The sequence below is a fragment of the Gossypium arboreum genome, chromosome 12 (assembly GCF_025698485.1).
Source record: "Gossypium arboreum isolate Shixiya-1 chromosome 12, ASM2569848v2, whole genome shotgun sequence".
NCBI classification, from domain to species: Eukaryota; Viridiplantae; Streptophyta; class Magnoliopsida; order Malvales; family Malvaceae; genus Gossypium; species Gossypium arboreum.
Genome location: NC_069081.1, coordinates 117,437,473 through 117,463,520, shown reverse-complemented (window position 1 = coordinate 117,463,520; position 26,048 = coordinate 117,437,473). Strand labels below are relative to the sequence as shown.

The 26,048-nt window shown below is 30.3% G+C and overlaps 3 protein-coding genes and 1 long non-coding RNA gene across 8 annotated transcripts; 3 read left to right on the top strand and 1 right to left on the bottom strand.

The window, feature by feature from the left end:
• Positions 1-1,872: 1,872 nt before the first annotated feature.
• Positions 1,873-6,193, bottom strand: LOC108454299 (protein DEFECTIVE IN MERISTEM SILENCING 3). 2 transcript variants are annotated; one of them, XM_017752717.2, is made up of 8 exons: positions 5,907-6,193; positions 5,015-5,161; positions 4,735-4,849; positions 3,733-3,967; positions 3,185-3,376; positions 2,769-3,089; positions 2,198-2,423; positions 1,873-2,107 (listed from the first exon to the last, which is right to left on the bottom strand). In XM_017752717.2, exons 1-8 carry the CDS (start codon positions 5,925-5,927, stop codon positions 2,087-2,089), a joined length of 1,278 nt encoding a protein of 425 aa, XP_017608206.1. In that variant the 5' UTR covers positions 5,928-6,193; the 3' UTR covers positions 1,873-2,086. The 2 variants fall into 2 exon arrangements, with proteins under 2 accessions (XP_017608206.1, XP_017608205.1); XM_017752716.2 differs by having other exon boundaries at positions 1,873-2,113; positions 5,907-6,132.
• An 8,550-nt stretch (positions 6,194-14,743) lies between these two features.
• On the top strand, positions 14,744-18,022 carry LOC108457412 (protein IQ-DOMAIN 21-like). 4 transcript variants are annotated; one of them, XM_053023305.1, is made up of 6 exons: positions 14,744-14,866; positions 15,013-15,140; positions 15,322-15,425; positions 16,347-16,640; positions 16,749-17,117; positions 17,211-18,022. In XM_053023305.1, exons 3-6 carry the CDS (start codon positions 15,345-15,347, stop codon positions 17,817-17,819), a joined length of 1,353 nt encoding a protein of 450 aa, XP_052879265.1. In that variant the 5' UTR covers positions 14,744-14,866; positions 15,013-15,140; positions 15,322-15,344; the 3' UTR covers positions 17,820-18,022. The 4 variants fall into 4 exon arrangements, with proteins under 4 accessions (XP_052879265.1, XP_017611948.1, XP_017611950.1 ...); XM_017756459.2 differs by having other exon boundaries at positions 17,208-18,022; XM_017756461.2 differs by having other exon boundaries at positions 14,750-15,140.
• A 3,792-nt stretch (positions 18,023-21,814) lies between these two features.
• On the top strand, positions 21,815-23,320 carry LOC108454566 (phytolongin Phyl2.2). Its single transcript, XM_017753068.2, has one exon. It carries the CDS (start codon positions 22,069-22,071, stop codon positions 22,828-22,830), a length of 762 nt encoding a protein of 253 aa, XP_017608557.1. The 5' UTR covers positions 21,815-22,068; the 3' UTR covers positions 22,831-23,320.
• A 177-nt stretch (positions 23,321-23,497) lies between these two features.
• Positions 23,498-23,960, top strand: LOC128285165 (uncharacterized). The gene is made up of 2 exons (XR_008275592.1): positions 23,498-23,533; positions 23,670-23,960. It is a non-coding gene; the product is annotated as an uncharacterized LOC128285165 (long non-coding RNA).
• The last annotated feature ends 2,088 nt before the right edge of the window (positions 23,961-26,048 follow it).

Genomic DNA, 26,048 nt, shown 5'->3' with positions numbered 1-26,048 from the left:
AATTATGAACTCAATACTATGGAATTGTACTCAGTCGCAATTTTAAATTATTGTAACTTTACACGTGCATACAATTATAACGAGATTTAAATAAAATTATCATATTTTGTTGCTTATATCGTTCTTTCAAATTATTTCACAATTTAATAAAATTCAGATACTAACTAAGTACTTTTGGATAGGGGTGTTCAATCAGTTAACCGACCAGTTAACCAATCCAAAATAACATTAACCGAATTAACCGACCTTTTAAAAATTTTAACCGTTAACCGAACCGAAATTTCTTCAAAAAAATTAACCAAACCGAAAATTTTTCAGTTAATTCGGTCGGTTAACCGAATTAACCGAAAACTATATTTTTTTAATTTTTGGTTAAAATAAATATAAAATTAACCAAATTAATCGAATTAATGAATTAATGTAATTATCTGTATAAAATTATATGTTTTTATTTTTATTTTTATTTTTAGATTTTTATTTTTATTTATTAAATTATTTGTAATTTTTATGATTGGGTTGGGTTGAGTACTTGGGTTAATATATATTAGATTGAGTATTTGGGTTTATGTTAGATTGTGTTTGAGTGAATAGTGAGCTATTTATATATTATAATTTTATTTATTAATTTTTTCGGTTAAACCGAAAAAATTCAGTTAACTGACAGACTTCTAACCGAATTAACCGTTAACCAAAAACTCAGAAAATTATTAACCGACCTCTGACCGAATTAATTTGGTTAACCGACCTATTAACCGAATTTGATCGATTAACCGAATTTTTTTAGTTTTACCCGAATTTTGCACACCCCTACTTTTAGATAAGTTCGTGAGATAAATTACATATTAACTATTTTTAACTTAAATAAACAATGTTTTTAAAATTAAATTAATAATTAAACAAATTAGATTACTCGATTGGTTCAATTAAAAATTATTAAAAAATTTACAAGAAAATAATAATAATTCAATCATTTGAACCATTGATTCAATCAAATTTTTAATCCAATCAATCGATGCATACCAATATAAACGATCCTTCATGCAACCGATCCATCTTATTCAAAAATTATTCGGTTTGGGTGAGTATTAATTTAAGAGCTCTCTTACTGATGGACCACATTGGATTGGATACCTATTTAATCTATAAATAAATAAATACTACCATTAATTATTTAAAAGGTACAACTATAATTAAAACATCCTTATCCTATATAATGTAGAAACCAATGGCTAAATCACAAGCAGAAGAACCTAACTAAATTTTAAACCGAAATAAATTTTGAACTAAAAATCCAAATTTACACAAAATGAAACCATAAAAAAGAAATGGGGGCTGAAAGATCCAAAACCTAATTGATTCTTAGAATTTTTATTTTCATACTAGAAATGAAGTGGAAGACTATTTTTTGTTGTCTGTTCCAGATTATTAAAAAATCTAGTAAAAGTATAGAAATCACTATACTAAAAATCATAATATTTTTTACCCCTTAAAAATTTGATAAAATAACAAATTGATTTTTTTTTTTTGTTAAAAATTTTTTCACCTATACTAATGTGGTTGATGAAATGACCAAACAATACCATGTATGTGCAGCGTGTATCTCATACTAACGTAACCGTAAAAATAAATAAAAATTTTAACACAATGACCATTTTACTCTTTGATCTAAAATATATGAACTAATTTACCAATTTTTTTAAAAAAAATGGGCAAAATACATTCCGACTTTTAGTATAGGAGCCTCCATGGAACTTTATCTCAGAAACGGGCAACATGAAATTGGCTTTTTCAGTTTAAGCCTCTGATTTCAGGTGAGAAGCTTCTTTTTCCACTAAATGTTTACCAATTATGGTGTTAAAAAAGATGCAAACATAGAGAAAATAAATGAATTTACTATATAAACATGCAAATCTGGTGTCTGGGTCTACATTTTGAGAAACAACTACTAGCACCATTTCAACATGAGAAAAGCATGTATAAAAAAAAAGTCCCAATAAAAGCACATACATGTTTTGCCTTTTCTCAAGTTATTCATTGATTCTGCACCCCTACTTAAAAAGTTCTTATTGTCATCTTGGGGTCAACCCTATCTTCTTCCTGCCTGAAACTGATGCTGTCATAAAAAAAGTGATGTTATGGATAAGAAAAACATATGACTGATACTGCAATTTCAGTTGAGAGTATGATTCGGATTTACCTGAGTTGCATATGTTGAGCTTTGAGCAAGAAACTTGACAAAGTCTTGCTTCTTTCTTTCAAAATTGAACTTGGCAGTATTCAGCAACGCGAGTTCCCTCTTGATGTCCTCTTCCAACTTTTCTTTTTGCCATCTCATCTCTATCATCTGCTTCTCGGTTTCACTGTAGCTTTCTAGCTCTTCTAACATTGTAGAGGTCTTTGGGAATCTCACGTCTACCTCTTCCCTGATATCAAACAGAGTCAAAACAATGATGTTTTTTATTTTTGTGTGCGACCCTACTAACCCTGCTTATGGAATCTAAAAACTCCACTGGTGGTAAAATTTTCCTAAACTAGTCAAATGCCTTCTACAGTTCAACTTTGCTTTTGAACATGCTTGACAAAAATGGAGAATATATGATTTGTTATACTATAAAGTAGTTTAATATTATTAGAAATTGAATAGTATCATTAATGCAGTATGAGCATACACTTACATATATATATTTCAACATTCTTATTATATCCTAAGACATAAGCAAACTGTGCATAAAAGTGAAATTCAGAGCTTCCCAGACAAAGCTTCTTACCGACTGCCTAGGGAAAATACGCCATTACTTCTGATCATCCCACCATCCAGAGAGACTGCTCCTTCACTTATACAAGGGAGAGCACGAAACATCTCGGCCCTGGTTTGGTATACTTGAAGATGGGAGAACAGATTATAAAATAAGGTCTCTCTAAGGCCTTCCCCACTAGCAGTTACAAAAGATAAGTTTGAGCTGTCCACATTAATCATATTCACTGCAAAGCCGAGAAATCCTGGAGGACACTCCCCATTTGGTAATCTTGGCTTTAAGAGATCAAGTCTCCTCTGGCGGTCCTCAGCTACAAAATCACCAGCATAAGGTCTGCAAGAGAAGGAGCCGATCAAAAAGGAAATGGTTTTTACAATAATCATTAATAAACCAGATTTTAATCAGAAACAAATACAAGAGATTGATACCTTAAATTTTCAAGACAAATTACAATAAATCGGCCACCTAGAGACCTCCCAATAGAAGCTGCAAGCCCGTGCAGACCAGAAGTTTTATCGATGCAACCATCCTGGTTGAATGCTTCCAAAGCTTTTACACCTTCAAAAGTATTACAAACAACCGCCAACATAGTTTGCACTCCTAGGTATTCCGAGAAAATCCTACATTTGAATAGAGAAACATAAAGCCACACCACAACTACATATAAGCATCGATAGTTGTCATAAAACCTTCAATCAAGACCCAGTTGTAATCAATTTAATGAACAGCTGAGCTACTCCCTAGAAATTCCAAAAATTATAATGCAGCACATCACCCTCAACCATCACCATTCAAAAACACAAGACGCGATGAAACTAACCCACCCGTACATAAGGTATCCAGCAGAGGGCAAGGAGAAAGGTATAACTTTCTCATGCAAAAACATCCAAAATGTTAGAAACTATAGACGAATGATAAATTAAATGCTGCTTGGCATGATGAAGAAAAACAAACAAACAAAGACATTCAAACAGACCTACTAAGATTTTCATCATCTACTTTTCCAAGTGTAGCAACAACACCCAGTACATCCTTTGTCAAAGTCAGATGAGAAGCTTGGGAGCCATGATGAGCTTTCAGCTGACACAGAATTCCTGCTGCTGACTTTTCGTGCCGAAGAATCTGTTCAGTTGTTTCATGCTCACTTTGAAGGTGGGACTCGTCCTTGTTCACAACAGGCGAACTAGAAGAATGATACTTGCCAAGCTTAACTGAGAAAAAATCATCTTGAAGCCAGAGAAATGGAAGATAGATATGCAACAATATACGTTTATCAAGATACATGGACTCTGATCTAGGTATGGGTATCTGATATGGGTATGTGACTGTGTGTTAGATTTGAGGATTCAGCTAAAAAACATCCGAAGATAACATATGGATGTATGAATCCTTCCAATAATGGTAGGAAATATAATAATGCTACTATTTTTTTCTTGGTCGATTTGGATTGATTTTTTCCAATCTCTACTTACAAGAGGCAGCCAAGCATGAAAAACCAGTGCAATATCCTTCGTGTATTCCACACCCAATGCCGTGTTGTATTGGGTGGAGTGTGGACCCTAGAGTGCTAAGTCCATGTAACATGTGTTGATAAACTCGAAATCATCCCACTAAAAAATAATTAATACTAACAGGATACCTTTATTTGCACTGATAACATCCTTAAAACTTAATGAGGAACATCCAAATTATAGCAATATCAGATTATTGATAACATGTAGCTATGGGTGGAGTATCTACAGAGCATCTAGGCAATTAAACACAATATAGTACGCCATAGTGTAGCTGGCTGTTACTCCCTGATACTCAAAATCTAAACAAAAAGTCATTAGCTTCTTGTCATCTATGAACTGTATATTAACTCATTCTGGTTGTCACCCATAGCAATCGATGCAAACATCACAATATCTTTACTTCCATTCTTGAATGGCGAGTGAATTTTATGTCATGCATGCATTTTATAATAAGAAAAGTATACCTTGCATATCAAGTATGGTATCATCTAATTTGTTCTTCTGATTCCTCAGAAGTTTTAAGCTATCCTCATGCTGCTTGATTTTCATTCCCAACGTTCGAAGATCATCTTGAAGTTTCTGCATAGATCATGTTATATCAAACTTTACCTTAAAAAAGAACCATACAAGAATAGATACTGTTAACCATTTTATGACTTCTACTGTCTCAAAGACCCATATGGGAATAGACACAGTTAACCTCTACCAAAACACTGTAAAAAGAAAATTCAAAACCAAAACAACCTCGGAGCTCTCCATGATGGATTTGGCTTCTGAAAATCCTCCATTTTGCACTTCATCCCTGGAAACCAAAGAGGCTTCGTTCAGATCCACTTGAATCGAAGTTGTGGTGGTTTCAACAACAGCCAACGCCCTCGGTTGACCCGAAAACTGCAAAGAGTGAGAGTAATTAACTTGCATCTAAAGATATCTTTTTTCAAGGCATAAACACTAGAAACTCAAAAACAACTTAAAGCTTTTAACATTTTGAAGAGAAAAACACCTAAAAATTTGTCTTCAACATGGAAACATATTGCAATGCACCAACTGATAATAAATTATGTCGATCCCAAAACTTTTCTCAATTAAAAATAATAATACAGGAATAACGTTATTAAGAGTATTTAAACAGAATCAAAGTGAATGCAAATGGGTATTCCAATTTCCAACAATAAATACTATTAACCCAAGACATGAAATCAGCAAATCTTCCCAAGAAAAGAAAGCCTGCTACAAAGAAAAGTAAAAATCTTTTTTCTTTCAAAATTGTCCTCGAAAGTTAAAAAGCTGCTATTTTTTTTTTCCTTTTTATGTTCTTGAAGTGCCTAACTCTGAAATTAAAGCGGTAAATAGGTATAAACAGGAGGGGGGGGGGGGGAACACATGCATGCATGAAAATAATTCCCTATTAAACACCCATTTGATACAAGATAAATTATCGGGAACAAAGGACGCATAAAAGAACTGCATTTTTTTTAAAGTAGCATAAATGCGAGAAGCCGAAAACCAGTGCGTGAAATTCATAAAAGAAAAAATAGAATTTAAATTTTCGTGCTTTCCCCTTCCGAAGAGATTTTCCGAGTAACCAAACAGAGTGTTGAGTGATTGAGACAGAATCGAGACAGAGTGAACTCACCTGGTGGTTGGACGGAAACATTGCTGAGTTTAGCTTTGACTCACTTCCTGGATTTTCTTTTTTCCTTTTTCTTTTGGGAAAATTGAAAGCAGTGACACTTTAATTTGGAATTTTGGACCTCGGAATCGAGTTTTGTTGTTTCAGAAAAAATATCAACAACCTCTCCAAGAAGTATGAAATATCATATTTCCCCTAAAAGAATAGAAATTTTTTCTTTCACTCCCAAAACCCTACTTTTGTGGAAAAAATAGAAAATTATTCGGGAAAAAATACATTTTTAAAAATAAGTCCTATTTTAAACAAATGTGTTATACTTTTAATATTTTGTTAGTTTTTAAAGAGTAAAATATATCATTCAATTGAATTGGATGTAATTTTTTTAAATTAAGTTATGTTTTATCTCAATCGATATATCTCTATAAAAGAATATTTACGATATTAATTTTAATGCTTTCATAATTAATTCTCTCTTTGTACATTTGTGAGAAGCCCAAGTTAAATTTAAAGTCCAAATTCAAACAAATCTAAACAAGTTATACCACTCTAATGTGTTGCATTTAAAACAATCTAAATGAGTAAAGATGGGGATGAGGCAAGTCGTATTTTTGCTCGCCCTGCCCCTAAGATTGATGAATCTGCCACAATCCAACTCGATCGCTATTCTTAAAGAGAAAAATTCATTCTAAACCTAAACCCAAACCCAAAATTTAATAAGAAATTTGATTCTGACACGACTTGATCGGATTTTTTTTAAAGCAAACAAAATTGTATTTTTTAAATTATTTTATTTTTGAAGTAAATAAGATTTTCTTTTTTGAATTTAGACTTAATATAAATTTATTTATTGAAAGCAAAAACTCTCAATATATATTAGTGGTGTTCTTTGTAGATATCATGGTACAGGACAGATTTACCTCAAACCTGATCTAATCCGATATTTTTTTTAAAATCACCCACCTCGACCTAGCCGAACCCAATTTTTCAAAAAAAGAATCCGATCCTAATGGATCGAGTCGGTTGTAACCCATCGGATTTGGGTTTTTTGTTTGCCATCCTTACTAAAGAGTTAAATTCTTGGGTTAATATTTTTATTTAGTACTTGAGTTTTGGCTTCAATATTCAATTTAGTACTTGAATTTTGTTTCAATATTCAAATCTATACCTTTTTTTTTTTAACTTGATACTCGAGTTTCTATTTGTCCCAATTAAGCACTTGAGTTTAGCTTTATTGATCAGTTTGGTACATGAATTTTTTTTTCCAATTAAGTACCTATGTTTTTTTTTCTTGAACACATGTATCAAATATTCATTAGGTCACGTGAAGTCATTTGATCTGGATACCAAACTAAACATTAAAACCAAACTTAAGTAACAATTTGAAAAAATATTTATGTACCAAATTAAATATTAAAACCAAACTCACGTACAAAGTGATATATTAACTCAATTTAAAAATAAAATTGATTTAGAAAACGGAAATTAATGTAAGAAAGAAAGAGTGCTTTCATAACTATTTAAAATAATATATATTTATAATAAATATTAATAATTAATAAGTGTATTAATGATTCATAACTGCTACTTTCTATAAATCATTTAAAATTAATTGGACCAACTTCCATTTAAAAAGCAATGAAAAGGGAATAAGGAGTAAGTTATATCTGGCAAGTAATTGGCAATTTCAATTAATTATTTCATTTCCATATATATTCGAAATTTAATCATTTCTCTTAAAATCATAACATTAAATATATATATATTTATCAGTTTATTTATCTCGTAAGTCCATTTTGATATTTGTACTTATTTTGTGTGTGTGAGTTTTGGTATTTAAATTTCATTATTTTTAATGGTGAAGTCACGGAACTGGCAGGGCCCGATCTCCCTAAAATTTTTGGAAAACTTTTCTATTTAAGTTTTTATAATTTATAAAATTTTAAATTAGTAATAGTAAAATTATATTTTAACCATCAAAATGATAAAATTTTGATTTAATAATTTAATAACATTTTTTTAAGTTTTAGGTGATAACATGGAACACTCTTAGACTGCTACATCATCATACATTTACAAAATTTAAAATTAGATATCAAAGTGGACCTAGATGCCATGTTCAAGTATTAAAATGAACAAAAAAGCATATGTACCAAAGTGTATTTAGTTATCAAGTTTAGGGACCAAATATTGCATTAACCCTTTTGATTTTGATTTTTTCCTTGGGTTGACCAAGTCGGAGCATGAGGAAACCAGTCACGTGCGGCCAGGTGTAATCCCTTATTTTAATTTGATAGAATTTTAATTTTTATTTTATAATACAATATTTGAATTTATAAAATCATATCATTAAAGTAATAACTGAAGTTTTAAATTTTCGATATTATCAATTTAAATTGCTAATAAAATTATAAAATTGGATGTTAAATTGTCCAATTAAAGTATAGGATTAAATTATTAATTTTAATATAGTAAAGGGACTAAAACCAAGATTAAACCTTAGATTGCGTGGAATCCTATTTCTTTTAACACGTGGCTGGATTTGATTAGTCCAAAAAAACTGAACCCGTTATTTTAGTTAAATGCTGAGCTGGCCGGCTGGCCCGATCGGCAGGGATGGGATCGTCTTATTGCTGATAACGGGCTGCGCACCGTTTTGGGCTGAGGCGTAAGAATTGATTTTTTTGGGTCTAGCCTGATCCAATTTTTAAATTTTCTCTCTTTTTTCTCTCCTACGAAAATATTTGGGTAAAGTATAAGAATAGCCAACTAACTATACAGTTTATTTTATATTGGTCATCCAATTATTAATTGTTTTTATTTAGTCACTCATCTTTTTAAAATTAAATATTTTTATCGCTTTTCCATTAGTTGAGTGATGGAAAGTTGATGTGGGTTATTTTTATAATTGAGCTAATGATAAATTTAACCTTCTAATATTTTTATATTTTATTAATTTGATCTTAAATATAAAAATTTAATAAATTCTATCAAGAAACATCTTAACTCTCTCTCACTCTCTGCAATACACACCCCAATACTCTCGTCAACCACCATACACAATGCACCACCATCTTCAACTCACCCTCACCATCATCATTTCCTTTTCTCTTAATACCCAACGAACACTGAAGTTTCCATCACCTGATCACCTTTCCTTTGATCCAAAACCAGTAGACAATTTCGGTTGAAACAACCACAAACCTCACGAACTCACCATTTCGCTCCTTTACGCGACGCTACTATATTGACCATTTTCCTCTCAACTCTTTTGCACCGCTCCTTCTAACCACCTATCCAAGACCCATAGTAAACCAAGCCTCACCCATCTCTTACCATATAATTGTGTTTTTTTTTTTTTTTAAATATCACATTATGGCTATTAAAATAATTGTTTGTTTCACTGATTTTCATTAAAAAAAAAAAGTAGAGAGGAGACCCCCGATGGTGCCAGTGGCCGGTGAGGGTGAGTTGAAGATGGTGATGTGTCGTGTATGGTGTTTGACGGGAGGCTCGGGGGTGTATTGTTGAGAACGAGAGAGGTTCCAATTCTTGATAGAATTTGTTGATTTTTTTAAATTGTGACTAAATAGATATAATATGTAAAAGTCGTATGATTGAATTTATTATTAAACCAATATAAAAAACCTACATTAACTTTCCATCCCTTAAGTAACAATCCGAATTTTTCTTCTATAATCTATCTATATAAGCACCAACAACTCCAAAATGGATTAGTTTCTTCCCAATAAATAAATCCTATCTAATGGAGAAATTGTTGGAGAGGTAACAAAATCCTATACTTTTCATTACAAAATCAATAAACTGGAAAATGATGGATTATTTTGTGAAGGAATTTTTGGACCTATTAAAAGTGGAATTTGTGTTTGTGGAAATTATTGAGTAATTGAAAATGAAAATAAGGGTGTTAGAGTTGTGTGACCCGAATCATTGTTAAAGAAACAAAATATAGTGATAAAACAAGTGGTTCTATTTGACATTGATTAGAATAAGGTTTTTCACTTTTTAATTACATGTAGTCAAATTCTTCTTGTTTCATTCGTTTTTTAACCTTAGTGAATTTCTTCTCTTCTGCCCGTGATTTTTTCCCAAAAATATTTCCACATAAAATCTGTGTGTGTTCTTATTTTTCTTTATTTTTTGAATTATTCTATTGCCATTATCGATGTTAGTTTTTTACAAAGGGCCCTAAATTTCATGAACAATGTGGAGTTGAATTTGTTGATTCTCGGATACGAAAATATCAAAGGGGATACATAAAGCTGGCATGTCCAGTAAGAGAGTGAAAAAAATATTTGATTTCAAAAAGTAAAGTGATTAAATCGAAAAATTTAATAGTTAGGTGACCAAAATAGAATGAATTTCATTGTTGGGTGATTATTCTTATACTTTACCCTATTATTTTTATTTCTAGTTTATTAACTATATGTTTGAATTTTCTAAAATCAATACTAATGATTCCAAATTGAAAAAAATAAAGAAATAAAAAAGAAGAAGTATGAAATGAGTAAAATGGAAATGTTGCACCAAACGTTAATGAGATGTAAAGAAATGTATTTGAGTCATGATTGATGTTAGTGGTTGGTCACATTTATTGAATTTAATTCGTCTTTTTAAGCCATTGGTGGTGCTGCTGTTGGTGCCTTCTCCTTCAAAACTCAATTTCCTAATAGGTTAACATTATGATCAAACCCATGTTGCTTTCATTTCACAACGATGTCTCTGCTTCATCTCATATAGCTACCATCATATCTTTATTAATTTCCTTTATTTTCATAAATTTTACTTTCCTCAAACTCATGTATTTATTCATTTATTTATTGCATTTATACTGATAGCTCGGTAACATCAGTATCACCTTAAATGTAGTAATTAACAATATTATCGAGTCGCTAATAAGCAGAGGTGAAGCCGGAAAATTTTACGAGGGTCGGGGGCCTTGTTAACCCTTTAGTTACACCCCTGTTAATGAGGTATTGACTTATTCTCACTGTATGTAATTACAATGTGTGGATTTCTCGTTCCATCACGTGCGTTTTATCCCGTTTTTCTTTATTTGATTCGATTCTTTCTAATTTTTCATCTATTATACTTTGTAGAAACCAAATTTGAATCTAAGATAAATATAATACCCCATAAACGTGTAAATAATAAAACACTTTCATTTTTTTTAATATTCAACAATTAATTATAGCAAGTTATTGCAAATAATTATAAATGTACAAATGCATTAATAATTTATAAAAACAAAATTAAATGAAAATAAATTTGAAAGCCACTTGTTACCTGTCATCTAACTTGAATTTACCTTTTATGGAGAGAGGGTACAACACAAAGATGACTGGATTCCTTCCTTCCCAACTGCAAAGCACAAATTCCCCCCTTCTTGAATATGTATAACTTTTTTTTTTCTTTTAATGCAAGCAAATGGGTGGCATCTAACATAGTTCCACTTTAATCCCCAACTATTTAGGGGTAGGAATGATAGATTTTTCTATTTTTTTATTGGGTTAAATTTTGTAATGAGATTTATATTTTTCGTATATTTAGAATTTAGTTTTTATTTTTATTTTATAGATTTTTTTTAGTTTTAAAATATAAGTTCAATTGTTTACACTATTTTTTTCAATAAAGTTCAAGTTCATTACATTGCTCTTTTTGTTACATAGCTACAAAATGAGTATTTTTTAACTTAATATATCACACCGAAATTATGGCAAAATAATTTTAATGCGACTTTAACAATTGGACTTGAATTTTGAAACATGAAAAGTATAAAACTACATTCTTGAAAATAAAAATAAAAAGATTAAATTTTAAATTTATGAATAATATATAGACATGTATTAGATTTTAGCATTTATACCAACTATATCTATAGTTTTAATAAGAATCAATCATTACAATCATCAAATTAAATACTCAATAAACTAAACAAAATAAATTTGAAAGATATTCTACATGTTTACAAAAGGTGATAATCGAATATAAAATCTCAAAATTCTTAAAGTAAGTATTATTGTTCATCGTTGTGATAATATTTAGGCATAATATCAAATTTAGTCCTTAATGTTTACATCATTTACCAATTTGACACTTTTTTTGGAAATTAATTTTATCTATTAACCTTTTAAAAGAGTCAAATTTCTTTTTCTTAACAAAAATACTACTTAAAACATTAAAATTTTAACCATGTTAGCATGACAGTCCACCTATAATTCATGTTGACATGACACTATTCGTCTTATATGTCACATCAATAAACAATATAAAAAATAAAAAAATTATAAAAAATAGAATGGAGTACACATTGATTGTTATACGAACTGTCATATTTGAAAATTTAATGTTTAGTTAGTATCAACTAAAAAAAATTAGTTCAACCATGTTTGAAAGATTGATTAACAAATTCGACTATTTTTAAAAGATCGACCATCAAATTTAATTCAAACAAAAAGAATAATAACCAAATTAACAAAATATATAAACATTGAGGGCTTGATGTTATGCCTAATTTTTATACATATATGTCGATTTATATATTTTTATGTACTATTTTATGTGAATAATTTACACAACAATGATTCTAAAACTAAGGTTTTTAGACATCAAAAATTTTTGCCACATCATCAAATTTTAAAGACATTAAATTATTATTATATACTCATTTATAATGAAATTATTTTATGGATCATTCCACCACATTATTCGTGATCCCTTTCCAATTATTTAATGACATTTCAACAATTTTTTTCATATCATTGACACACAATTTTGATTTTTTAACCCTAAATCCTAAATCTAAAATTTTGAACCATGAACCCAAAATATAGAAAGCAAACCCTAATTTAAATCCTTGAACCTGAACATTGAACTTATAACATGTAACCGCGAACCCTTGAACCTTAAACCCAAACACTAAACCTCAAATCATTAAACTTTGAACCTAAACATGAAACTCTAATCTTAAACCCTAAACTTTAAATTTAAAGTTCAAAACCTAAAACTTAAGATATGGGATTCAAGATTTAAAGTCTAAGGTTCTAGATTTAGGATAAAATATTTTTCAAAAATACATGTTAATGACATGAAGAAAATTGCAAAAAAAAAATTATTAATTTTTTAAAATTGGTTGCACAAAATAAAAATATTAACTTATGAAAAAAAATAAAATAATTAAAATTTGTAAAAAAATAAGTTGATGTATTTATTTGTTTATTTATATTTTATTTATTACAACAATTCACAGCTAAGCCGGCAATGAAGGTTTTTTCTTTTCTTTTCTTTTCTTGTGGATGGATCAAAGTTTCCCTTTGTGTTAGGGTTCTCTAGATGTGATACAGACATTTATCAATACTTTTATTTTTGCATTTACTAACACCCCAACTCCCCCTAAAACAGCGACGCATTAAACCCCCCTCTTCCCCATAAATAAAATTTGGATAAAATTTTACCATTTGTAACATATAAAATGCCAACCCATTTCTAGTAAGCAATAAACAAAATAAAAAGTAGCATTAAAAAAACACATTTTTCATTTATTATTTTACATACATTGTTCTAAGTAACAAATACTAGATTAATATTTTCTTTTATATTTCATATTTAAACTTAGTTTGGATGGACAATGTGTTTATTTGTAGTTAATATAAAAATAACAGTGACAATAAGATTAAATATTATAACGATATTATAACATGAGACAAAAAATAAACAAAATACATCACACCCAACGGTCCATCCAAAATCACCTTAATTTTATATAATATATCAAACACTCCACATTTTTCTATTTAACAACAACTCTGAGAAGAGCATAAAAGTTCTCATCCAAAAGAACAAATATAAATTACGTGCTGGACGAGCTTTATGGTTTGTGGGAATAATTCCCATGTTTGCTTCCATTCCCACATTTTGTATTGAAAATTGAAAAATTGACATGTATCTAAACTTAGATTAAAATAAATCTTAATGAAATTTATAAGAACTTAAATTAAAATTATTGACATTGGATCAGACTAGAAACTGATAGATACACCAGTCCGGAGCAAAGGAAAAAATTGGCTAAACTGTAGTACGAACCAATTAAGTTGAGTTAAAGATCGATTGAACTAACAATTAAACTAAATTTTATTTTTAAAAACATTTTAAATAATTTTTATGAATTCTAAATAATTTATTTAATTAAAACTAGTGGTGTGATCAGTTCAACATTTATTCATTCAAAAATATTGACTTAAACTAATATAAAATCTTAAAAGGACAATCAAGAGAAAATCAATTTTTTTAATTTATAATTTTCTCAATTGAAAAACTGTTAATTGCATCAAACATTCTCAAATTATAACATTTATTTTAAATTGATCCTCAAACTTTAAACTATCCTATTTACATCCCTAAACTATTGAGGTTATATCAATAAGGTAATTTCATTACTAAAACCATTAATTTTAAGTTTTCCCATTCTAAAACCATTAATTTAACCATTAAATGAGATGTTAAATCTTATGTAACATAGTTTACCTTGAAAAGTTTAAAGAAAAATGAATATTGCAAAAAGGATATAAGTTTTAGTTTTGAGGTTTTTAAAGCTTTTACAAAAGCTTTATCGGTCTCTCTTTTCAATTTTACTTTATTTTTAATTTTTAATTTTCAATACTTGAAGGGTCTAATTGATATAATAACGATTGTTTAAGGATAAAATTAGAATTTTTTAAAGTTTAGGGTCCAATTTCAAATGAGTATCATAGTTTGGGATGTCTATTGCAATTAACAAAAACAGAAATAAATAAATAAAAGTATTGCTGGGTGGGGGCAGGCTTGTAATTACGAGGAGAAGCGTTAAGATGACGTGGCAAAATATCATTGGGCCCAATCCAACCGTAATATATGTTCTACGTTCCGTGAATTTGATTAAAAAGCAATCGGCCGATCGCTTCGCACGGGTTTTCTTCTGTTACTTCCTTTTTTTCTCTCTCAAATTTACTACTACTCTCTTAGCTCTCCTCTGTTTCAGTCTCCTTTTTATTTCCATAATAAGATCACAATTTTTTTCTCATTTATTTTTTATTTTCACTTCATTTTTTCTCAGCTTTAACAAATAAAGAAGAAAAAGATTCAAGTAATTTATACCTTATGGAATATGATACAGAGAAAACATGAAGAGAATTCAAGCCAATCGATAACATTTCATCACCTACCTGTTCTTCTTCGTTTCAGGTTTGATCCACTGCCATGAATTCTCTGTTTTCATTTAACATGAATTTGAAAAATGGCATATAAGTGTTTGTTGCTTTGTCTCTATGTATCGTTCTTTCTAACATTTTAACGAGTGTAATATGTTTCATTAGTTTAAAAAATCCGGTGTTTTACGATCTGCCATTTTTTGTATCTGTTTTAGAAACTTCTGTTTTTTGACCGGCGATGGGAAAGAAAGGGAGTGGATGGTTCTCGACGGTGAAGAAAGTGTTCAAATCTTCTCACAAAGACTTGCCTGACAAAAAAGTAACGTATTTTTTCATTGGTTTTTAGATTTTTTTTTTTTTGGGCCTTTTGATGTTTGTTTAGCAGGTTGATTTGATTGCCATATTTCCAAGCTAAACCAATGGCACCTTTCAAGTTTTTTTTTTTCATTTTAAGGCAATTTTTTAATAAATGCAGGGAAAAAAAAGAGAGAGCAAACATCTACATCACAAACATCTGGATTTTTGCTTGTATTTATTTGGGTTCTTATCTTTTTGTTGTTAGAACTTGGTTAACTATATAGTGCCCAGGTTTGCAAGTACATTACAAATTCTCTTTGATCTTACTCATTTGTGGTCATAATACTAGGAAGCTGTTACACCCGAACTTCATTTTTCTTGAATTATTATTCGAGCTTCATTTTATAGGTTATAAAATTTATGATACCAACAAGAAGAAAGGATAGTTTAGTTTTGATATATATGAAACAGAAAATGACAAAATAAAAATAACAAATAATTCTCATTTTGAAAAAGGAAATATTTAAATATATAATCATTTCTGCTGTCAGTTTTTACTTTTGCAGTATAACCGTGTATATATATATGTAAATTAATTTGGTGAAAAGAATTTATCAGAAAAGAAAATGGTAAGAGCGTTGCTTTTTCTTTCAAAGGGGGCTAAATGCTAATTGATGGCTTCCCCTTTTTCACTGTTTTGAAGGACCATGAACCCAAGCAAGGGGCACTGGTCCCCTATCAACGTGGTTGCTACCTTGACACATAATTTTCATGCCACCTAAGCCATCACATCATTCAACTTGTTCTTCATGTGCTTGAAAATGTTAGATCTCCATCATTCCATATCAATGATAATCTGCTCTGTAAAATTTTTGTTTGTTCATTGGTTGACATAGTTCAAGGCAAATGTTAATGAAACTGAAACATCTGATGTGATTTTCAGAGAGAGAATAATGTGGAGAAATGGCCAAATGAGGCCCCGGATGTAGTGTCGTTTGAACATTTTCCGGCGGAGAGTTCACCGGACATCACGAATAATGAGAGTGCCATGTCGACTCCTCTGAATGAAGATAGGAACCATGCCATTGCTGTCGCCATGGCAACTGCTGCTGCTGCAGAAGCAGCTGTTGCGGCAGCTCAAGCTGCCGCTAAAGTCGTCCGGTTGGCGGGTTATGGACGACAATCTAAGGAAGAAAGAGCTGCAACGCTTATACAGTCGTATTATAGAGGCTATCTGGTAAGAACAAACCCAGTCTCAATCTGTCACCATGTCTATATGCATCTTATACAATCGTATTATGGAACATTGTTCTCTAAGGTGGTTCTTGTTGCTGATGGTTTGTAGGCTCGGAGAGCTTTGCGTGCTTTGAAGGGACTGGTGAGGTTGCAGGCACTAGTGAGAGGTTATAACGTGCGCAAACAAGCGCAAATGACAATGCGGTGCATGCAAGCATTAGTCCGGGTGCAGGCAAGAGTTCGAGCTCGTAGGCTGCAGCTAACTGATCATGATAAGATCCCCAAGAGATCGGACGAAGACGATGAAGGAAAAAAAGGAACGGGAGAAGTAGAACGAAAGCCAAGGAGCCTGTTGAAGAGATATGACAGTTGGGATGGTGGACAGCAAAGCTCGGAGAAGGTTAAGGAAAGTGTTTCGAAGAAACATGATGCTGCGATGAGACGAGAACGAGCCCTTGCTTATGCCTATAGCTATCAGGTTGGTTCATGGTAAATCGTAACTCGTAAGCACTCGAAAAATACTTTTTTTAGTGATTAAATGGTCATATAATTCACTTTCTTGCATCAGCAGCAACAGCCACAGCAACAACTCATGCAACCGCACCCCAATGGCAAAGATGTTGGAGTCCACCTTAATGATCGCGAGAAGGCACAATGGGGTTGGAACTGGCTCGAGCATTGGATGTCATCGCAACCGTACCACGCTCGTCAACTAGGCCATCAAGAAGGTTCTTACATGACACTGCCGACCACCACCGCAACCACTACCGTTACCGATAACATGTCTGAGAAAACTGTTGAAATGGATGTTGTGACAGCAATGGATTCAGGCTCATACTCAACCCTGCAGCAGGCTCAATCAGGGTCAAGTAATGTACCTAGCTACATGGCCCCAACTCAATCTGCCAAAGCCAAGGTTCGAAGCCAAGGACCTATGATTATGAAGCAGCAACGTGTACCACATGCACCCCAATGGAACCCATCAACAAAAAAATCCCCAGGTTGTGATTCATCAAGTTCAGGTGGAGGAACAACAGTCTACCAGGCACCAAGGAGCCCTGGCCAAAAGAGTAACGGTGCTCGCATACCGTCTAGACGTCTAGGTGGATGTAGCCCGGATACCGCAGGTGGCCACGGTGGAGAAGATTGGAGGTTGCCTATTGGCAGTCATGGTTGGTGAAAATGATTTTGGTTTTTATATGTTGTGTTTCAGAAAATGCCACTATGAAGTGTGAAATGAAGGTTTGTTTCTTCATATGTTGCTCTCTGTATTTATTTGCTCTGGCATTCATATTAGTGATGTAATAATATAAAAACTGCAAACTCTCCATTATTTGAAGCTTTATCTATAATATGATAATTGTTTGTTCAGTTCTATATTAACTATTGCGACCTTGTTCATGAGGGAGTGAATTTTTTTTTTAAACAAAATTCAATAAAAACCAATTTATTTAAATTTCACTTAACTCTGTTTGTGAAAATAATCACTAAAAACATAAATCAAACATAATTTAAATAAAAATAATTTTGGACAGAATTAAATATAATTTAAATCAAAATAAAATTTGTAAAAAAACCCTCAAATTTATTTGATTCGATATTTCTAGATGGATTGAAATAAATTTGTTTTAAAATATAAAAACAATATGATATTTTGGACACTAAACCTAGACAATCATAAAGAAAACAAATGTAAAAAACATATTTGTTGGATCCGAATGAAAAAACTTGTAATCCTGATTGTTGTGGGTTAAAACAATAAACCGGGTCGGGTCTTAAAACTCACCGGTAAGTAAGTTATCATCTACGGCAGGCACAGAGTTCACGTGGATCTACTGGGAAAGACGAAAGAAATTAAACGGCGTCGTTTGGCCCCTTAAAAGTTAGAAATAAAATAGCTCCAATAGTAACTCTGTTTACTTTTGAGTTTTGACCTTTCTAACAGTCACGTCCGCAATTGCCACGTCAACAAGAATTTCCCGTTCCATCAATGACGTGGCAAAATTCTATCAACCATTCAATCTCTCAAGTGAAGCAAAGAAATGAACTGTAATTTTCTTTTCTCATTTGCCAATTTTATTTTTTCAATTATGCTAAAATTTCAAGTAATATATTTATTTAAATAATAATTTATAAAATTTATTATTATAAATTTTATTAAAAATTTAATTAAATATTAATTTAATCACTCTTAATCTTCACGAACATAATCAAATATATTTATATTATTTATATTTTATAACTATCATATTATTTTTACACATGTTTTAGTATATAAATTAGTAATAAACTAATTCAATTGGTAATATTTAGCCACTTTCATGACTTATTTTAGCAATGAGAATAAATTTTAAAAATTTTATTCCTATTTTGAAGAAGTCTTTTTTTTGGCAAGAATTTTTACTGATTTTTCTAATTTCAAGTTTAAATTTGTACTAAGTGATATTTATTTTATGTCTAAATATTATAATATATACATGATAAATAAATTTTTCCTCATATTATTATACTAGTAACTAAACGAGGCAAATTAACGTCTAACGACAACAAAAAACAGCAAATGATAACCACATTTTAAAAAGTTTTAACAAGAACAATAATAGAGAAAAATAACACATTAAACAAAAAGAGATGAACACTCGAATTATTGGAAGTTTTAACAACAATAATAAATAAGCAGTGAATTTGTAAGAGACTAACATTGAAATTAGATTTAGGGTTTATTTTTATTTAATTATAGAATGCGTAAAAGTATAATAAAAGTTATATTTAGAACTTGAAAGCAATGATTTTGTTTTGGATTTTAAATGAGTTTATATATTGGGTTTATATGCTCAAAAAAAATATTAGTTTTAAAAAAAATTAACAGCTTTTTTTTGACTTTTTGATGTCCACCGAAATTAATCAGAATTGATGTGGTTCAATAACATCATCTAACCGAAATCGAACTAAACTATAAGAACTAAACTATAAAAAGAACCCAAAAAAAAATTGAATCGAATTTATTAGTTCAACTCGATTTCTCAAATTGGTTAGTTTTTTTTCTCAACCCTAAACATGGTATTTTTTTTAATTCATAGTGTTGTCTTATAATTATATTGATTCTATTTCTTTTATTTATAACATTTAAGCACAAAATTTTATTTAAGGGATATCGAATTTTTTATCACTCGACTCAACATACATTGCCGTAGCATCTCTCTTGCAAACTCAAAATTATTATTATAATAAGGGTAAACTACACTACAAGTCACCCAACTATGTTCAAGTTTTGTTTTTGTCACTCAATTATAAAAAAATTACAAAACGATCACTCAATTAATTATGTTTGTCTTTTTTCATCCAATTCCTGTAAGTGCAATTAAATTTGTGATGAAAAGACGATATGACATTTTTAAAATTATCAAAATAGTAAATTTAACTCTTAATATTTATATATAATATTAAATTAACTCTGATTTTAAAAGAAAAGAAAACTTCTACACACTGATTCAATTTAATCCGGAATTTAATCCGGAATGAAGATACGCGTAATGATTATGAAAGACAGAAGGGCATGACTTATCAAATGCCACCCATAACATACACGAAGTTAAAGTTATTTCCTTCAATTATTATAGAAACTGTAAAATAGTGCATGTGCAATACCAAATTATTCTAATATGCTTTTCTTGTGTTTGTAGCAGGATCTGCATGACTAACGTGTTGTCCAAGAAAAGAACGAATTTCCATATTTAATTACTTCACTTTATTAAAATTGCAATCTCAAAATAAAGCAGTGCCTTGGCCTCAAGATGAAGATGTTCATCACTAGGTCCCGTTCTGAGAGTTATTTGAGAATGTAGTCGCTCGGTACCTAAAGTTAGAAGGGGTTTAATAAAATAATATTTTTTAATTTTTGATGTGGGAAAAAAAGTTTTAGATTAAAATAAATTAACTAAATGTTTAGAATTTTTAATTTTTACTATAAATACTTTATTTATTGGATATTATATTTTATAATTTTTAAAAGGAGTTCAATTTATTTTTTCGCCTAGGGCTCTAAAAATATTAATAACCGTCTAAGTGTGGTTTGGGTTCGAGTTACACTAATTACGTTATTGTTAAGGCTTTACCCTACTTTTATAATTCACCCAAAAATCTAAAAAAACATGTTTAAATTAATAATCATTTAAATTATTTAAGAAAAAAATCTTAATACATATGGTTTAACAGAAAAAAGTAATGTACTAACATGATGAATTATGATGTAATAAATATATATTATTTTGTTTGGTTAAAGCGTTAAACAAGTAAAATATAAGTACATAAAATATTAATTTTCCCTGTAGACTCATCACGTGTTTAAAGAATTATGATGCAACAAATGATCAGTGCACCGTACATTTCAATCAAATAATTCAATTGCAGGCATAAAAATGTTTGCTAAAAAGGAATGGGTATATCATAGGTTTAGTTCTTGTTTATCTATCTATTTTCATTTTTGGCTAATCTCTCGAACTCTAAAAATGGTTTAATAAAACATAACTTTCAATGATAAAAAATGAGTCAACTAATATTTAAATTCAATACTTAAGGGTCTGATTCTATTTTTAGAATTAATTAAATTTAATAATCATTTACTAGAAATAAACTGATGAATAATAATAAAAGGAGGAGAAGGAGAAAGAACCCAAAAATAAAATATGAGAGTGTTAGTCTCTTAAGATGTAATTTTTCAAGGAATGAAGATGATTTTGTCTGTAAAATAGAAAAAAATTAAAAATAAAATCCTAAAATGTATGAGGAAGAAAAAAATTGGGAAACCACATACCGAGATTTAAGGACTCAAACAGTGATGAGAGTGAAAAGTAAAAAAATCAGAAAATATATATATTTTTTAAGAATGTAATTACAACATTTTAAAGTTTGAGGACTAATTTAGAATATAAGCCATATTTCAGGGACGTTTAATGGAATTTACTCTTCCTTTTAATAATACAGGATTAAATTAATTTATTTCATAATAATAAAGGGACTAATTTGATTCTATCGCTATAATAGAGGGACTTATTGGGGAATCTCACCACTGAGAAACCCACCGTCGAAGTTTACCAATAATTAAACTGCAGATCTGCTACAGTACACTGTATTATTGGAGGTTGGTATGCCGACACAAAGCCCGATAAAAGCCATTATAAAATTCTTCAAGGTCATTGCCCGTAATTTGAATCCTTAAACAAGGGTATTATTATTATAATTCCATGAAAAAAAAAAAAAAAACTGGTTAATGCTTAATTGCAATAGGAATGGAAGAATTGTCGTTATTCTTCTTCCTCTTCCCCCCCAAAAAAACCCTAGCAAAAAACACTATACGATCTATGAACAGTAGCTGAAAAAATAAGCATCAAATAAGAAATTAACCCACAGTTCTAAAGAACCCCCATCAAATGATTTCCGATCCTAAGCTGATACTATATGCTTGCATTGCAAAAGGACCCACACTTGTAGCTGAATTCACTCGCAAAGAAGCTGTGGGGATCGAGCCATTAGCAAGGGCATGCATCGAGAAAGCCCCTCCTTACCATTCAATGTTCTCTCATACAGTTTCCCAAAGGTCCTATACCTTCTTAATCGATGACCCTTTTGTTTATTTCATCATATCCCATGAAGATCTCGACAAATCTGAGTCGTTTTGGTTCTTGAATCGCTTGAAAGTTGCTTTGGACGATTTTCTACTCACTGGTTTGGTTATGGGTACCGATAATTTGACCCCAAATTGTCTTCAATCTCATTTCGATCCCGTTTTTTCAGAGGCTTTGGGTTTGGGTTTGGATTTTGTTCCATCCCCAGTAGTAAAAGATAGTAGAAACCCAACCGTGGTGGCTCCTTTGTTAGGGGGTTTGAAAAAGAAGAAAAGATCCGGTGGTGGTTTGGAAGTCAACGGCGTTGAAACCAAAGATGGTTGCGGTGGAGTCGGCGGCGGCGGTGTTGGGATTGTTGGGATGGAGAATACAGTTGATTTAAGCGACGATTTTAGAGATTACCCAGTTTCAATGCAAAAAAGTGGTGGTGGCGGCGATAAACAAAAGGCTAAACAAACATGGAGGAAACATGTTTGGGTAGTTTTAATATTGGATTTGCTTGTTTGTGCTACTTTATTTGGGGTTTGGTTATGGGTTTGCAGAGGCTTACAATGCATTGATGGCTAAAAATACGTATACTTTGATGGTCAAAAGTGATGAATTCCATTGACAAGAGCAGTATCTAGCTGGTGAACAAAGAACAATGCAATGGAAAAGGGCATTGTTAAAATATTGTAATTGTAAGTGCTTGAATCTTTTCTGGATTTTTCAATTCTGGGCTTGATTAAGTCTTTTTGTTGTTGATTTTCAGAACATTTTCTTCTTCTTCTTTTTTTTTTTTTTCAGTTCTTGGTTTGCAAAATTACATGTAATTTGCACCAAAAACTGTTTATACCCTACAGCATATAAATTGAAAAAAAAAATCACTCTGCTATAGCATTGTTGCTGTGGATCATCTTGTTCTTGCTTTTTTGAGCTTTGGTTCCCATTTTTTTTAATGTAACAGTTTTAGTTTTTCTCTTTAGAATAATTTAAGATTTTCTTCATTTCAATAAAAAATTTATTGTAATTTTATGTTGTATATCATTATTATGTTGTGGGAAAAAAATTCATAAAAGACTAGCCTACATCTTAAGGTCATATTTCAATACTGATTAGAAACATAAAAATTTCCTTTTCTGTCGACGGATTTACTTCGTATGTGTGAGGTAAACTCGAATCCAAGCACAGTACGAGAATATACAAGGAAAAGCTCGGAAAAAGTTAGACATGCTCGTATTGGAGGAGATATTATTCTTATCCCATATACTCTCGATTCCAAGTAACATAGGTACCTTGTTTAATCTGCTGTTATCTTTCATAATTTTCCACCAGGAATGCATTCTTTCAAGGAAGAAAGTTAAAAAATGGCTTAATCTTATTGTTATGTTGAATGGCTTTTGCTGACAGAAATGGTTTTTCTTTAGTAGCATTAGGTTTTTCCGGTAAAAGTCTTCAAGGTGTCAGTTGGGCAGCCGATCGGACTCCTAACAATTGAAGGTATTGTCCTCGTGAAGGAGATATGATCTAAGATTGATGAGAGGGTGTTAGTATAGAACATGTGAATAATAATTTAGAGTTAATTGAGCGTAGGCGACTCGAATCATATCAACTTGAGATTTATATGGCCCTTACCTGTGCAGCCACGATACCACTTGAGCTACATGAATTGGCAGGAACAAAATCTCAACACGGAATACATTTGTTTGTTTTGAAAATTTCTCTTGAAAGAGTCAGTTAAAAACTTCTCTTAAAAGAGCCAGTCCATCTCAATTGTTCTATACTTGTGGTGATTTTTTGTATGTGTTTAAAAAGCTATGTTAGGAACTAAGCACCAACATTTTCAGAACCGACAACTAGTCAAAATATCTATTCACCGATCCTTCTAATTTAATTAAATAAATTATTAAAATTTTAAAATCTAAAAAGTTGATTCAAGCAATTCACTTATCAATTATTCATATCGATATCTTAATTAATTTTTTGTACAATTAATTTAATTCACCAATCTTATTCGGTTTAAAAAATATTGCTTATCACCTAGCAATGAGTGAGTCTACGATTTATAAGCCTGTCTTTGAATCTAAAACTAAAAGCCATCCAAATCAAGCACATACAATTTCTCTCCAACATTTTGCTAAAGATGGTGTGCATTCATTTTGCCTGTCATGTTCCTTGCCCATTTGTCTTGTAGCACGTGTATTCCCTAACCCATTTCTGAAGATATTTATTAAGGGTGATTTTGAATTGGCGGTGCGTTTACTTGCGGTTAGTATAAAAATAGTGGCGGCGGTAAGATTAAATACTGTAGCGTGAGACAAAAAGTAAGTTAAACGCACCGCACTGCCGTCCCAAACTCATCCTAAATAAAAGGCAAAACTATCATAGGAACAATTTTTATATTAAAAGTCAGATTATATTTTATTTTTATTAAAAATTAAATAAATTAATTTTCGTTAGATCAAATAGTAAATAAATTTTTTATTAAAATTTTTTTATTTCTATTATTAAAAGATAATCCTTATATATATATATTAGTATGAGGTACATATAATTATTTGTTTATTTTATCACCTATACTAATTTTTAACAATATAAATAAATAAAATTTTAATAAAAATATCAAATAAAAATAAATAAAAGACCCAAAATATAATACTCATAACAGCTTTCATGATATTTTATTTTTCACCTGTAAAGAAAATTAAAGAGAGATATCATTAGTCAGCAAAAACAAAGTATAAAACATCCACGTGGTTTAAACAGGAGCTGTCCTGAATCCTACGGACAAGGGACAGTCTTTATAACTTCACTTTGGAATTTGCATGTAGTTTTTCTTATGAAAACAAAGTAGTTTGTTATTACCTGTCTGTCACAGGCTGGCATTGTGTGGCATCTCTGGATAATAAATAAGCAACTTAATTATTATTAAACCCATAAGGAATAGTTAGAGCTGCAAAGGTGGAGAATAATAAAGAAGAGGGTGGACCAAAAAACTCTGTTTGCCAGCACCCCCCTACTTTTGAATAGTCAATAAATAAGATTAACCGACCAAACTGACAATTCCGTACTAAAATTCCGTTTAACCAAAACTTTTCTTTTAAAACAATTGTTATGTATATTTATTTATCGGGGATTTATATATATATATGCTAAAAAAATTGAGAAAGTTCGTTGAAATTTTTAAAATTTATCGGTTTATATTATTTTTCGGGATGAGAAAATAAAATACGTTTAATTTAATTTTTGTTAGATGATTAAATATTAATATTTTTATTTTTATATATCGAGTTTGATTCTTCTTCTATTTACATTTATATTTTTTATTTTATGTTGTTGAAGTTTTTATTAATTTTAATTAATATTTTTGACACATTAGGTTTTTGTGGTTAGATGGTTAGATAATTGTGATGTTATCCTTGAATTTTAAGTTTGATTCTTCTTATAAGCATTTTATTATGTATTTTATTTTATTTTATATTGTTTCAAGTTTTTTTATTATTTTTAATTAATTTTTATAATTAATAAATATATTGTTTTCAATTTTTTAATTCATCTCTTTTTATTTATAAAATCAAATAATAAATATTTAATTATTTTTAAAAACATTAACCAATTCTTTAGATATATATTTCTTTATATATAATATTTATATGTCAAATATTTATTTTCTCTACCTATATTGTAAGGTACAGTGATTTCTAATATTATAAAATCAAATAATCATTTCAAATATCATTATTATTTCAAATATGTAAAATATTTCAAAATTATTGTTTTTTATCTACATTGTGAGTATGATATTT